Below are 16218 nucleotides of genomic sequence, written 5' to 3' on the forward strand. Positions count from 1 at the left end.
CTAAGAGACAGAATAAGTATCATTTAATAAAAATAAGTAAAATAGTAGAGGTTTAAGTATTTTTAAAGATTTGAAGGTAAACAATAGAAGAAAAACCATTTACACAAGTAAAATCTGGTGTAGAATGGAGAGAAGGAAAATATGTTGTTGTCAGGGTTTATAATGTGGAGTCAATAATAAAGAAATAAAGTTCCTGGAAAAAATCAAAGGGGAACACACATGAAACAATCAGCAAAGAAACAAAATTTATAGACTACAGATTAAAACATTTTTTAAAAAAGAACACTTTTCCCAGATGCTGAGTTTTCTTTTCAAGCAAATGAATTCTAATCTGTTAGAGTGAAAAACCTGTGCCTTAGGCTAATTCTCCCAGGGATATAGCTCTGAATGATGCATTGGTATTTGATGCTTGCAGATTTAAAAGTTGATAATCTGACAATCCGACCAAGCGTATGCAGCAATAATGTCAAGAAGATATTCAACTGGGATGAGAATCAGGATATGTATTTCCTCATGTCTTTCTGTAGAGGTGACCTGAGCCAGTGGTAGGACTGAAATCCAAGAGTGATACTCTATCATCCTGTGAACTAGGGAGACTGGCCCCACCTTGGCTACCATGTGACAGAAGGAGCAGTGTTCTCAGACTCAACACAGAACACAGTACCTAGGGCGGCACTCAGCTTCCACCCCCACCAGCAATTCACACCCTGTGCTCCCTGCACCAGCTCTGTGACCTTAGGGGACCTTTGACCCAATCTCCTCATCCATGATGTGGGATAAAAAAGGACCATCATGAGGATTAAGTGAAATCATACATGAGAGAACTGTGTAAAATAAATTATAAAAAACTACATAAACTTACCATTAATATTGTTAAATTAGGCACAAGATTATTAGACCAGGAATCTCAAGATTTCTAGTTCTATGACATATGTCTGTTATTATATGAATGTTACACTTGATAAGAAACATTTACTGAAAGGACAGATTTCCAATCTGTGTCTGCTGCAAACTAGAGAAACACTAGTTACACATATAGGGTCATCTTCCATCTAAGGTGTTTCTTTACCTGTAAAATGAGGGTGTTGAATCCATTATCCTACTTTATCCAGACTTATCTAAAATTCAGTGATCTATTTCTCATTCCTCAATGTTTAATAATATATGATGATAACATATTTTTTAAATGAAGACTTGGACACATAGGTGGGGACACATCTCTTTGATGTGAAATGCCTAAGATCAAAAGAAGAAAAGGGTTTGTGGGACTTCCTAGGTGGCACAGTGGTTAAAAATCTGCCTGCCAATGCAGGGAACACGGGTTCAAGCCCTGCTCTGGGAAGATCCCACATGCCTCGGAGCAACTAAGCCCATGTGCCACAACTACTGAGCTTGTGTGCCACAACTACTGAAGCCTATACACCTAAGGCCCATGCTCTGCAACAAGAGAAGCCACCACAATGAGGAGCCCGTGCACCGCAACAAAGAGTAGCCCCTGCTCACTGCAAGTAGAGAAAGCCTGCATGCAGCAACGAAGACCCAACGCAGCCAATAAATAAATACAATAAATAAATAAATATATATACTTTTTTAACAATTTTATTTATCTATTTATTTATTGGCTGCGTTGGGTCTTCGTTGCTGCACACGGGCTCCCTCCAGCTGCAGAGAGTGGGGGCCACTCCCCATCGTGGTGCACGGGCTCCTCATCGTGGTGACCTTTCCCATTGTGGAGCATAGGCTCCAGGCGTACAGGTTTCATTAGCTGCGGCACATGGGCTCAGCAGTTGTGGCTCATAGGTTCCAGAGCACAGTCCCAGTACTTGTGGCACATGGGCCTAGCCACTTCATGGCATGTGAGATCTTCCTGGAGCAGGGATCGAACCCACGTCCCCTGCATTGGCAGGTGGACTCCCAACTGCTATGCCACCTAGGAAGTCCCTAAATATATATTTTTTAAAAAAGGACAAAGAGTTTGTGAGATTCCTGACTGTTCTGTGATGAGATTATACAGGGAAACTCAAATGTTTATCAGGTTCTAGGAGGGAAGTTCTGAATGGGAGATACTCTAGTAGATGAAACTGCTCTGTGAATTTCAGGCATAAAAAACACAGGACTCCAAGTGCAGCTTCTCTACATTTGCATACGATACAAGTACTTATGAAAAGTTCAGAACACAGACTTCATCATCCCTAAACCTGGGTTTGAACTCTGACTCTGCCAGCTCTTCAGCCGGCTCTGTGACCCTGGCCAATTTCCTACCGTATGAGCAGTGGAAGGTACTGCTCTTCATTTCTGAGGAGGAGGAACGAGATGAAACAGTGACAGAGGGAACTTAGGCTACATTTTAGATACATCTTTCACATAGAAGTACTTAGATACTAGGACATGTTTAGTTTAAGAGGTATTTTAAAAATTACAAAATTTTAGTCTACTTACAAATGAATACCTGAGAAATGCAAAAGTGCATGAAGAAGTAAAAATGCACCTATAACTTAATGCCCAGAGATAAAGTTTTGATGGGAAACCTCACCACATACAGTTGGAAGCCCCATCCCATGCGTCTCAAAGGGAAAGAACAGCAGACCTTTCTTCCCTCCCTCCATCCTTCCATCAACTCTACTCACACCTTGTTCCAGAAAGAATTATAGGTGGCTGCATGATAATGGCTAAATCCCTTAAACCAGACTTCAGTTCACATCTGTACAACAAACTAGATACTACCACCTCACCTTTCTTAGAAAGATACCACATGACCTGAATGTTACTCATCCAGCACCTTTCTCACACCATGTACAGTGTGGCTTTCACACACCTAATGTCCGTTGAAAGTGCTTTGTAAACCTTCAAGCACCATTCAGAATATAGTGTTAAGGTATTGTGAGTTCTGAATTTGTCCTGAGGACAATTTCATCTTCTAGAAGGTAGAGGGAGCAAAGAAGGGCAAATAGACCTAATTCTAAAGAACAAAGAATTAGGGAGAAAATGACAGTATCATGTGGGATCTTTCTTCACAAATTAGAAAACAGAAGCAACCTATACCTTTCCCTGGTAGATCTTCCTAGACCCGATAAACAATATTTCACCCTTTTTCCTCAAATTCTCAGATTTCCTGCAAGTTCCCTGACAGCACTTGCATCACAAACGTGCTGAGCACCAATCAGAATGAATGTAAAGGGTCTGCAAAATGGGGGTGTTCTGTGCTCTGTGGGAATCTGAACCCAGAGTCCAAGTGTGTGGAGAGTCCCATCTGAACTCTCTCTCAGGGGCGTGTGTGTGCACAGGTGACTGCACACACACCCTGCACCCCACCCCCACCACCTCTGCAGATGCTCAGCAGACCCGCCGTCAACCTGTGACGTTGTGTTAATACCCAGTCATGAAGCTTTGTCTCTGGAGGCTTATAGTTGAAAAGGGCACAGAGGGCTTGTTACCAGACTCCTGGTGCCAGAGCCTGAGGAGTGAGCCCTGGAGATGAACTTTAGCCACAACTCCCTGCAGCAGGCTCACCTATTTTGCTCTTTCAGTGATTGCAGTGGCCTCAGCCTTGCCCAGTTGTTGCATCATCCTGTAAAATAGGCTGTCTGTAGCTTGCAGCAACTCACACGGCGGTCCATATTGTTTTAGTGTCCCTGAATCCAAAACCTGTTCATCAGCAGAAAGAAACCCATTAGCACACAATGTTTTGCAGTAACACATTATAACTCAGACAATATTTCAGAAAGGGACAGAAGAAGCAGAGAGTATCTATTTGGATGGTAGGCCTAGTGGTGTTTAAATGGTTTGATTACCCTGTTTGACTAGGCAGACAAAGGCCTAACCTGATCTTTTATTTTTATAATGGTACAGGAAAGGAAGAAAATGAAAGTTTTAGACTATGATTGCAGGCACTCGGCAGTATGTGGCATTTTACATTCTGTCCAGGGCATCCAGGGTGGTTATCATTAGTTAGTGCTTTTAGTTCTCAGACTCTGAGCTTTGTGGGCTATTCATACAGACATTCAGAGTTGGGAAATTTCTTGATTTAAAAAAATCAAACTCAATTTAGCTAAAAAGTAGGTTGATGTCATACAAACCAGATGGCAGTGACCTGATAGCGAATTAATTATTGTTAGTTTGACAGAATCTGAGCAATATTTGGGAAAAAAAGGAAATGCTTCTGTAATTTCTTTAGGGTCCTCGAGTATGTCAGCTGTCAAGAGGGGCAAAAATCCCTTCTCGGGGAAGTTAAGGTGCTTCTTGAAGTTGGCTGTGGTTGTAGTTTATTATTCTGAAAGTGGAAGGTTGGCAAAAACAGCTGCTATCTAAGCAGCTTTAGCAGAATTGCTCTGCACAGAAGAAATCCCTAGAAATCCAGTTTTCTCTTTGGATAAGACTAAAGAAGCAAGTAAGAAATTGAGCTCCAAATTCCAGTGATCACTGTCCTCCCAGCACACAGGGGCAGCCCAACCTGAACTGCCAAGGATCTGAATCTGTTGTCACAAATCATCCTTCCTTGCTTCCTCGTCTCTCTTGAGCTGCCTTCCTTTCAGCCATGTTATTGCTCATTAATCAGTCCACTAATTGGAGGGAGAGGAAGGGGCTCTTAACGCTGCCTTTCTATACACCAGTGGCTTTGGTTAATGGTTTCAGAGCAAAGAAAGAGTCTGAAACAATTGGCCCAAATGATATACCTAAGAAAACAGTTCTGATGTTAAGTGGTACTTAGTTCTTCACACAGGTCATATTTAGAGCAGATATATCTTAAGAGAATACGTGAAACTCTGAGCAGGACACAGGTCGTTTTTCCACATCTAGGGATTGCAGTTAATTCCATCCCATGGAATTTAGTCAAAAACATTTATTAAGTCTCATAAAGGCCATTTTCCTGTTAATCTTTTGTTTACTATTGTGAATCACTGCTAAGGGCAGCTTTCTCAAAGGAGTTCAAGAATAACTGAATCTGTCACATCCATATAATTATTAAAAATATCCTCTAATTTGGCATGCCAATTTAGGTGCCCTGCATGTGCAATTTTACTTAAGTATAGCATGATAGAACATAACTACTCTTCTAGACACTTAAGAAGAAAACAAGCAATTTTAAAACATAGCTCTCTCTCATGCTAAAGACTAAGTATTGATAAATAAGTAAATTGAATTACTTCATACAATGAATAACTTTACATTCTGCAAAAGCAACAACTTTCAAAAATCACCTCTTCAGAGTTGGCAGAAATGAGTTCTCTGACTATAAAGACTTCATATATTTTTTAATGGAATATTACTAATATTTTGTCTTTGTCCAAAATTTCTATTTACTCAAATTTGAATGAGTACAAATTTTTCCATTTCTCTCATGTTATCTAAAATACATGCCACTGAGATGAGTAGTTCTCAGAATTGATTAATATTTAAAAACTCAAAGCCAGAAAAAAAATTAATGCTCTCAAAAAGCAATAGGATTAACAATATAAATGGCAGAAAGATCATTGTGGTGAAAATATTTTGAGCCTTATAAATTTTAGCAACTTAATGGCCTCCATTATATTTTATAAGAGGAGTTTTCAGTTTTGGAAGGGAGTGACAGAACTGTGACAGTTTGTTATAGGGCTTGAAAATGTATTAGAACTTAAATTTTAACTTCTGTAAGATAATACTTTAAAAATGTAAACACAATATACCTTGTTAATACTCTTTTGATATGCATTAAAACAAAATACAGTACCTTAAAGTGAACTGCATTATTAATACAGCCCCAAATGGACGAATTCACAAGGTTTAAGAGACAGGATGCCCTGGCATATAAGTGCAATGCAACAAAGACCATGGCGACCATCAGATCAATGAAATCACCCCATGATTAAAATAGAAGTCTTTGGATTTGAAAAGGAAAATAAAATTAGCTGTCAGTTGAGAATTTACTGTGTCACATGCTTTATAACCATCACTATTAGTTCTCAAGAATGTCTCTCAAGACAGGGTAGACAAACAAGGTATATACTCATAATTTCCATCAATCCACCCTTCCATTTATCATTCCTTCCTTCTTTCCAACCATCCTCCCCATCCATCCATCCACCCATCCATCCTGTAAGTACTGAATATCTATTACCAAAGCCCTGTTCTAGGAATGGGAGATTCAAAGATCAGCAAGAGAGTCTATCAAGAAGCTCACGGCCAGAGATGAAGACTGAGTAACTCAACCAAACCAGCAGAATCAGTAGATGGCAGAACTGGGATTTGAATCCAGAGCTGGGAACTCTGTATTCCTTCCTCTCCATGTGAGTTTCCAGTGAAAGACACTGTTAGATAACTTATTATCAGAAACATAAGGGAGATGAGAATTTTAACATTCAATTTTCTAAAATACCTTACTATATGGATCATACCTTATGTTAACTTTGTATGTAATATACGAAAATATGCCAATAAACATAAACATTTCCTCTGTCTACTTTCCATTGAAATTTTATTACTGTGTGCCTGGTACATATTCACAGAAAAAGAAAACCAATTTTATTTAACTTTCAGGATTACTAAAGAGCAAGTTACACACAGTGTTTTGGAAAATTAAGTAAATTTTCACTAATCTCTGAATTTATTCAATGAACACTTATTGTATATTAACTGCATTGATGGGATTATGCTAGATGCTTTGGAAGAGGCAGACATATGTAAGCCACAGTCCCTGCCTTTAGGAAGCCTATACAGAAAGGAGAGAGAGAAGAAAATCCTCAAGTATCTATAATGCAAGAAAAAAAGCACACAAGGAGTTTAGTAGAAAAAGAGATGACTTCTGGCCAGAGGTTGTGAGGATGACCTTCAAGGAGGACAGAGGGCAGTGAACTGGGCCTTGAAGAATGGATAGACTTGAACATGCAGAAAAGGGGGTGGGTGTGTGGACAATGGTCATTCCAGACAGGAAATAACATGGGCCAAGAGGGATGGAGGTGAGCCTGGCAGCTCCTTAAGGGCAGGGTTACATGGTTTTCCTTGTTCTGTTGTATTGCAGGGCCCTGGCATTGACCACAGATAACAGGCACACAGTACATGCTGGTTGAAAGTTAAATAAAAAGGAAATGAAATTCAGGGCATGATTGTGTGATGGCCCAATGGTGTAATTTGGCACAAGTGTAGGGTGAGATCAAGAGGGGAACGGGTCTAGCTGGCATGGGAAACAGCTAAGGCAGTGCGATACAGGGATGATAAGATTAGGGATGTGGAACTGGAGGACCACATGCCGCAGGTTGATGGCTATGGGCAAGAGGGAGAGTGAGAGGGAGAATGAGGGAGAGACAAACCAGGGTTGAGGATGGAGGCTTGAAACTCATTTATTGTCCAATATTAAAAAAGAGAAAGAAGAAAAGGGGCAGTCAGAGAGGAGGGAGAGTTGAAAGGAACAGAGTGCAGTGCAGCCAAGGCTCACATCAGGTGCAACAAGAACGGCATTTGGGACACAGACTGAAAAAAGTCCAAGAATAGCATTTTATCAACTCAGCCTATACACTTCCTCGTTTGATCAAAGGTTCCAGATTTTTCAGAACAAATAAACATAAAGCAATTTCAAATTTCCTTTATGTGCAGATAAAAAGATATAACTTTGGGTTATTTTTTAATATATTTTTGAAGAATTTATTTTTAAGAGCAGTTTTAGTTTCACAGGAAAATTGAGAGAAAAATACAGAGATTTCCCTACACACTCCCTGCCCTCACACATACATAGCCTCATGCATTATCAACATCCCTCACTAGAGTGTGGCGTTTGTTACAATTGGTGAAACGACATTGACGTATCATAATCACCCGAAGTCCATAGTTTACACTACGGTCACTCTTAGTGTTCACAATATCTCTCATGACTTTACCTTGTAAGTCACATTCTGTCATTTCTGCAGTATCTTATTGGTATTCAATGTGGGAGGGATTACACAAGGGCATGAATAACTGGAGGCAATAATCCCTAGGGATCACCCTGGATGTTGACTACTACAACATTTTCCCTGTTTCATATACTTTATTTATTCAGTTAGTATATCTATGCATTCTCTCTCACAGCCAAGGCATGAGGCAAGGTGCTATACTGAGGCATAAAGATGTGTAAGTTGTGAGTTCCGCCCTTAAAAGCTTAATACTTGGTAGGGAGAATGAAGTCCCCTCCTTGCAGTACAAGGGAGTATGGAATATGTATCAAGGAACTACTGATCAGTAAGATCCTCAGGTGTTCAGAGGAAGAGGAATAATTTCTAGTTTGAGTTTCAGATGAAATGGAATGTAACCTGAGTCTCTAAGGATGAAATAGAATGACTGTGAGCGGTGACGAGGGAAAGCACATCTCATGCAGAGTAAACGATGTGACCAGGATCAGAGTTGAGAAAGCAAGCTGAATCTAGGGGCCAGCAGGCAGGACACTTGAGAGTACATTTTATGTAGGGAGGTAAAGGGAGAGAAAAGTAGACAAAGGCCAGTTTATCCAAGTCCTTAGAAGCTTTAAAAGTTTAAACTTTTAAAATCATTCAGTGAACAATGGGAGCATATGGAGTTTTTTTGTTTTTGTGGTTTTTAGCTGACAAGTAATGTGATAAAAAGGGTTTTTTAGGTTACTCTCAAGGAGGAGTTAGAGAGGGAGAAATTGGAGACGGAGGAACGGGGTAGGAATAACTTATAATAGTCCTAAGGAGAGCAGGTGATACAACAAATGCTGTAGTAGAATTATAAAGTAACAGACAGGAGTAATCTTGAAGGGGGGATTTGCAGGATTTAGCGCTGAGTTTTTATTTTAACATCATTTATACCTGTAAGAAAAAGCTCCTGTAATCTCCCTCTGTGTCCCCATTCTTTCTGTAATCCAAGTTAAATCATAAACTAAACCACACATTCAAGATGGCGTAATAACAATCCCTCAATCCCAGGCTCTTTCCAAGAACACCAACCTCAAATCACTTGTCATTCTCTAGTAGGTTAAGGAAAAATGCATTATGTTGGTTGAGTCAGTCAGTTACATACACTCAATGAAGATGTGTTTACCAGATCTGTGTACCTGCAAACATTCCAGGTAGCTGTCCTAGACATAAAAATTTCATGAACCTACTGCAAGATAATTTGATCAATTTTCATTTGCAGGATGTCATCAGTGATAATGGGGTGGCTGCAGGAAGATGTTGGGGGGAGGAAAGGGTGGAAGAAAAGCCTGAGGAAAGGAAAGAGATGTCGGGAACAGCTTTCAATACAGTGACAAGTAATAAGGGGAGATCCCGCTGAGGGACAAGCAGAGCTGGGAGGGGAAGAGCTGAGTGTCAGACCTGTTTCTGGCTGCCATGTGACACAGGGACAGTTGGATGGTTGGTTTCTCATTGGTAAAATGGGTGCCTGTGATTTTCTCAGTGACTGGACAATGTGACAAGTATTAACTCAAAATCCTTTCTTAGGGCTTGAAATAATAAATTATTCTTCTCACTGGGGAATGATGAAGGCTGGGTCACGGTCACCTCCACAGCTGCTCTCCCAAAGCTGCTGCTTTTGGACATAAGCACCCCCCTTATAAAGTACTTCTTCTCCCTAACTGTGCTTTCTACCTTCGTATTACTTATCTTTCCCTCTGAAAACTTAAATTAAATCTCGTGGCATGTTCTTCAAGAAGCTTTTCTCTTCTGAAATGTTCTAACTGCATTTAAGCTTATGAAAGAAAAGTTTCATGAAGCTGAAAAATAAAATTTAAGTAAAACTCTAATTAGGTATGAGTTGTTTTTGTGCATGGTGGGCATGTTACAACAGTTTCTGGTTTTGGTTTCTCTGGGGAAAACTCTACTAAGAAGAGATTTGAGTTGAAGAAGAAAGGTAAAGATGATAAAACCATAAGACTGCCTGTAAACAGAGGAGGTGGGGTCTGAGTTTCCTGGCCCTGGTTTTGGTTCTTCATCATTCATTTCCAAAGAATTCTCTAACTGCAGGCAGAGAAAATGCTGAACACAGGCGAAGATATTGCTAGAGCAATTGCAGATTTTCCTATGCTTCCTGTGCTCATGCGACTAGGGAGAATCCAGGGTGATATGAAATGAAGACTAGGGTGTGCAGGGATTAGAGGAAAAGCTGTGCTATAGGCTGAAGAGAAAACAGGTCACAAGCAACCAGCTAAGCCTGAAAACTACAGGAAGAATCCTCTAATGTAGACACAGTGGTGAGTATTAGGAGAAAGAGGAGTTCTAACTTGTCTGTCTCGCTCCACTGCTTTGTGGCAATGGAGCAAATGAGGAAGATTAAATTAGCTGTCCTTATGACTCCATCCTGTTTAATAAAGTTAAAATTGAGAGAACATCTTTGTAAAATAGAATTCTGACACATTAATGATGCTTAATGAACCCAAACTAAGTAAATCCCTTTAGAGAGTCAACACATAAACAAAGTTGTTTATTAGGTCACAGTTGTTTCTCAATCAACTCTTTGTTTGATTTACTTACAGTTAAAAACAAAAACAAAAAAAAATGTCCATCCCTCTTTGCCCAAGTATTCACCAGTGCAACAAAACGTAATTATTACAGCTTAAACACTGGTAATGACAGGAGTGCACGGTGACAACACTGTTGGCTGTGCCCTTCATCAGCATCCGGCACCTCCCCAGCCACTCCCCCAGGCTGGCCACCCGCCCTCTGGGGCATCAGGCTTTGCAGCAGATTAAGTTTTCTTTCTGTGCTTAAAGCTTTCAGAACAGACGAGCAGTTGCTTTCTGGAAAGGAAAGAGATACAGGCATCCCTCGGAGATTTGGGGGATTCAGTTCCAGCACATCAGAAAGAACTGAATATCATAATAAACTGAGTCACACAAGTTTTCTTTTCCCAGGGCGTATAGCAGTTATATTTTCACTATACTGTAGCCTATCAAGTGTGCAATAGCATTATTTTTGAAAAAACAAAGCACAGACCTTAATTTAACAATATTTTATTGCTAAAAAATGCTAACCATCATCTGAGCATTCAGCAAGTCATAGTACGCGGATGAGTCAAAAATTATCTGCACATCAGTTATATTAAAACTTCTGTAAATTCTACTGCCAGAATGCGGATAATTTTTGACTCGCCCTCATAGTAAAAATACAGATCACTAATAACAAATGTACTGATAGTGGGAAAAGTTTTAAATATTGTGAGAATTACCAAAATAGTAAATGCTATTGGAAAAATGGCACTGAAAGACTTGTTCAACATTGGGTTGTAACAAACCTTTAGTTTGTTAAAAAAAAAAAAAAAAAAGAAAAAATGCAGTATCTGCAAAGCACAGTAGAAGAGGGTATGCCTGTATTTCTAAAGCAAGTAAGAAAAAAATTGCCTCAAAAATCAAAGGTTTGAGAAAGAATATTATTTATGGTGTTTTAACTGAATTCAAAATCAACTGGTAATCAGAAGCTCTAGAATAGAACACGGGGTTTACACCTGGGGTGGGTCGAACACAGAGGACAAATTCCCCAGCTCTGAAGCTAGGAGATGTATATCTCTTGGGTCCGCTGAGGTCTAATCCTGCCATTCCTACCAAAGGAGTCAGCAACCACAACTACCTCAAACCAAGATGTAAACAAGTGGCCAAGTTTACATCCCCTGGTGGGACCTCCCTGATGAACTCTTGGCCAGGGAGCCCTAAACTGAAGGTCTCCCAACACAGGAGTAGGAAGGGCAGCTCCACAGTGAAGGACAAGGTCCACCAAGGCCGGTCATTGCAAAGGTGACAGGCTCCAAAGAGAACCCTTGCATTTTCCTTCTCCCTCCGTCTTCCCCGTTCACCCAGATGCTCAGTCTCCACACCCAGAAACCAGCAACCACGCCTCACTCTACCCTCAGATCCCACGTTCAACTCATCACACAGTCTCCTTGGCTCCACTTCGTTACCTTCCCCAAATCCAACCATCTCACCATGTTCACTGCTGGCACCTTAGTCTAAGCCACCAACAGTTGAGAGAGGGCATAATTGTGAGAGAGTGAGCACTGCATTTGGAGAACTGAAAGACCACTGTTTTTTTAGCTATAAAGGAAAGAGGGAGAGCAGAGTGGGATAAAACCAGAAAGGTGGGGAGGGGCCGGACTGTACATTGCTTTGTAAAACCACATTAAGGATTTATTCAAAGACACTGACCAATAAAGAAAAATTTGAGGTTATAGACATTTACCAGGAGATACTGGTAAGTAAAGCATCAAACAAATGGACGTATGTCAACAAAGCTGATTTATTAAGGGCATAGATATGGACTTTTACATCTGTGGTTCAAGTGCTGAGGGATAAGACTTAGGAGTAGCTGACACATCTGCCAAATTCTGCCCTTCCTCACTGTTTCCCTAACCAATCATGCATTCCAAGGTGACAACATTTCAAAGAATTACAAAATAAAAGGAAGCTGCCACCATCAATGCAGTAATGCCAAAAACCAAACATAAATCTCTAGGGTACATTTAGGAGCAAAGTCTTATTTGAACGGACCCCTGACTGAGCTGGAGATCGAGCCCTCTTTGTGCTGCTGCCTCTAAAGCTTGACAAAGGACTTGAAACAGGTAAACTTCACACCATCATTCATTCCTTGTGGAAGAAGGATGCTTCTGGGGACCATCAGCAAAATACAATGCTGAGAGGTTAGAACAACAAAACAACAGGTAAAAAGTAGAAATACAAAAGGTTACTTTTCTGAAAAGCACTCAAGAACACAAAACAAAACTAAGGATGCTTGATGTTGAACAACATTTCTGGAATTTAAGAGACACTGTCCTATAATCTTGGAATGCTACCCGGTCCCTCACGAAAGTCTGCAGGTGGAGCCTGCTTCCTACTGTGATATTCTAGTCCGGTGACTGGCTACACTGCTAGGAGCCTAGAGCATCCCTTTGGTTGTGGATGCCCCACTCCTGTCGTCTGCCTCCCCAGAGCTCACTCCTGTACATGTTCAGCTTGGGGGAGTGAGGCTACGGCACTGTTTCAATGTTGACAGACTGGTATCTACTCAATGTCCCTCTGATGATCCCATCTGACAATGCATGTGAAGTAGGATGGGAGCCGATATTCCATAAATTGCCTAAATCAAAAGAAACAGCTGCATTATCACTGGATATAAGGAAGTTTAGGTATTACTGTTTATTATGGATTATTACCTATTTAGTATGGACCATGAAAATCAAATCCCTGTTTAACTCAATCTTTTGCCTCTTATACATCTGCAGATCTTCTTTATCTATTTACTTCATAACTAATCAGCATCACTGGATACTGTGGTGTCTCGTGACATTAGCATCCATAAGATAAGTGAAATCAGCTCACTGCCACAGGCTTAAGGTTAGTCTGAAAGCAACTCATATTCCTTTGGGCTTATTTGCAGGCAAACATTTTTCTTTGGGGGATGACTTCCTTATCATTTTGTAAATCCACACCTTAAGATTTATTGAAATTCAGCAAGCAACACAGGGAAAGGACAATGAGAGAGAGAATGAAATAGAGAGAAAAGGAAGGGAGGGAGGGAGGAAGGAAATAAAGCTAAAGAAGGAAATATTAAATTACTAAGGAAGAAAGAGGCAATGAAACCTGGAAAGAAGATACTAAATGGATGTACAGAGACCAAAACTTGGAGCCTGATGCGTGTGCAGAGTCCAGATCTACTGTGTAAGAGACTTGCTAGTTGTTTATTGACAATCTCTCAGCCCCTGATATACCCTTCTTTCCACACTCTCATCTGTGATGCAGAGGCTGGGTCTCTGCAAATCACATTTCAGAGGCTCTTTGGCCAGATCCCCTTTGCTAGGTTCTGCCAGTAGGGGGCACTACAGGGACATTCAAGGTGGGAATCAGAGCAAATGGTCTACATGGGTTCTGCTACTCCTGCAGCATCACCCCAGGAGTGGGATCTGTCTTCAGCTCCCAGCTTCTATTAGCACATGGAGAACTAGCCTCCTCTTGCTCCCTTACAAATATGGCCACAACTGGGCAGTGACCTCTCCTTGGAGGACTGAGCACTAACTCTTTTGAGACTCTCTTCTGAAGTCTTAGTACTGGAAATCTGTCCTAGGACATGGTAGCTGCTCCCTAAAATTATTACCACGGTGTTTCCTTCTATTTTTCTAGCCCTCCAATTTCTATGTAACAAATTTCCTATATTAAACGTTTTCTGTTGAAATACTTTGCTTTTCTCACTAGCTAATTTTTTTTAACAGACTCCCCTCTCACAGCAACAGCTGTGAAATTCTGCAACCTTACCCAACAGCCTTATGGCAATTTAAATGAAAGGTTAACTTTTTGATTAAGGGAATCTGAAAATGCTGAAACAACTGTGACACAGTGAAAATGTGTTCTCCCACTCTGAAATACAAAGATGTATATTGAATTTGCAATATTTTCATGGTAAGCCATCTTAAAGAATAATGACAATTCAAATGAATTTTTAATAAAAAATATGAAGTTACTGGATATATTATTTAGTATCACATTCTGAAAGTGTAATTAAGTACCTGACCTACTGTCAGGAATGAGAGGAAAAATTAAGAGAAAATTAACATGTTGGAGGTTCCTATCAAGTTTTACAACAAAGGATATATTGAAAAATTGAACATAAATGGAAATGACTGAAATTTGATGTGTGAGGGTCTTACCATTATCTTGTCACTGTCAATAACGGTACTCAACCTGTGTGTGATGGTCAGCACAGTGCACTGGGCAAATTTCTCATGGATTTTTTTTTGTATTAACTCATCAGTTCTGGAATCAAAGAAGTGGAATTTAATTCAGTGAAGACAGGAAAAGCAGATTTAAGACTTAAAAATATCACATGATATTTTTACAATGATTTAAAAAATCAATGCTTTGACATAATCTTGTTCTTGAAAAACTAAGTATAAAAAGTCTACTTAGAAATATACTATTTTTCACAAAACAATGAGAAATATTCTTCCCTGGAAGTTGCTTGAAACTATTAGGAACTGCATAGTTCCTGATCCAGCTCTCTTAGGATGCCTCTAAATAATATTAACACCATAGAATATGTTTTGGTTTCTTCCTTTCTTTTCTGGAATTAATGTTATCAAGAGATATATGTGGGCAAAGAGAGCATTTAGAAACATTTCTCAGCATCATTAAATGCTTTCTATTTACCACATTTAAAATTTGCATTCCTGGTTTCACAGACTTAAGCTCCATACCTTGGATCCACATTTGATGTGGCTTTGTCAATAATCAATATCTGATTTTTCCTGAGAATAGCCCTGGCAAGGCACACCAGTTGTCTCTGTCCAACACTCAAGTTTAATCCTGATTCTGCTAATTCAGTATCCATTTTATCAGGAAGAACTTTGATGGCTTCTTTAAGTTGTACCTGTGGATACAGAAAGAAGAATGACATTTTCCTAAACAAACTACTACTGAAGAAGACAATTCTTAGACATTAGAGCTTTGAAGTCCTCAGGACTTCTTATGTATCTCACAAGTACAGACAGGTGATGGGGAAAGCTCCTTCCAATTAGCGTTCACTGAGAAAGATGGTGTAATCAGGTTTTGTCAGGAAGAAGTTCTTTTCAGGGGAGGAAAAGATGGCGGCGAAGTAGAGAGACGTGGAGTGCATCCCTCCCCACACATGCATTGGGAATGCACGGAAGGACGCAGTAATTCTCACAGAGAACCAGCTGAACACCAGCAGACGGCCTCGGACACCGGATGGGACTGCGGGGAGCCCGACATAGCCGGTAGGGAGGCATCTACGAGGGCTCAAAGAGGGTGAAGCGGCGGAGCTGTGGCAGACGGGAGGGCGTGAGAAACATTCGGAGGGTCCGCAGCGCAGCTCAGCGTTCCCGGACCGAGACATCGATCCGCGGCTGAACGGAGGGTCCAGGAGCGGGAGCGTGGGAGCAGGAGAGCTGGTTCAGTGTGGGAAACATTGTTGCCGGTAGGGTGACGGACCGAGAGGACAGGAGGGAGGAGGCCCGCGGAGAGGAGTGCCCGTTCCTGAGAGCTGCCCGGCCATGATGGCGGCTGGAGGCTGCAGGCTCACTGGCGGCTGGGAGGAGCCACGCGCATAGCCTCTCTCTCTCTTTCCGGCCTCTGCAACAGGCAGTGGAGAGACGCCCTGCGGGCCACCTAAGGCGCTCAGGGATAACAAGTACCCTCAGGCACTCGGGTGGGGCTAGATTAAAACCCCTTGCAACGCCAGCAGCAGGGAGGCTGCTGAGAGAAAAAAAAAAAAAAAAAGAAAAGAAAAAAACCCCCGAGAGAGGCCCAACTCTAAG

General features: G+C 40.8%; 1 protein-coding gene across 1 annotated transcript in view; it reads right to left on the reverse strand.

Annotated features, from left to right (window-relative positions):
• Nucleotides 1-16218, reverse strand: part of LOC130835640 (ATP-binding cassette sub-family C member 4-like) — a 172775-nt gene that overhangs the window by 8231 nt on the left and 148326 nt on the right. Inside the window, exons 28-30 of the mRNA XM_057707278.1 lie at nt 15139-15311; nt 14593-14698; nt 3511-3645 (exon numbers count right to left, since the gene is read on the reverse strand). Of these exons, the coding sequence (XP_057563261.1) occupies nt 3511-3645; nt 14593-14698; nt 15139-15311 (414 nt within the window). The remainder of the gene's footprint in view (nt 1-3510; nt 3646-14592; nt 14699-15138; nt 15312-16218) is intronic.

The sequence above is a fragment of the Hippopotamus amphibius genome, chromosome 14 (assembly GCF_030028045.1).
Source record: "Hippopotamus amphibius kiboko isolate mHipAmp2 chromosome 14, mHipAmp2.hap2, whole genome shotgun sequence".
NCBI lineage: Eukaryota > Metazoa > Chordata > Mammalia > Artiodactyla > Hippopotamidae > Hippopotamus > Hippopotamus amphibius.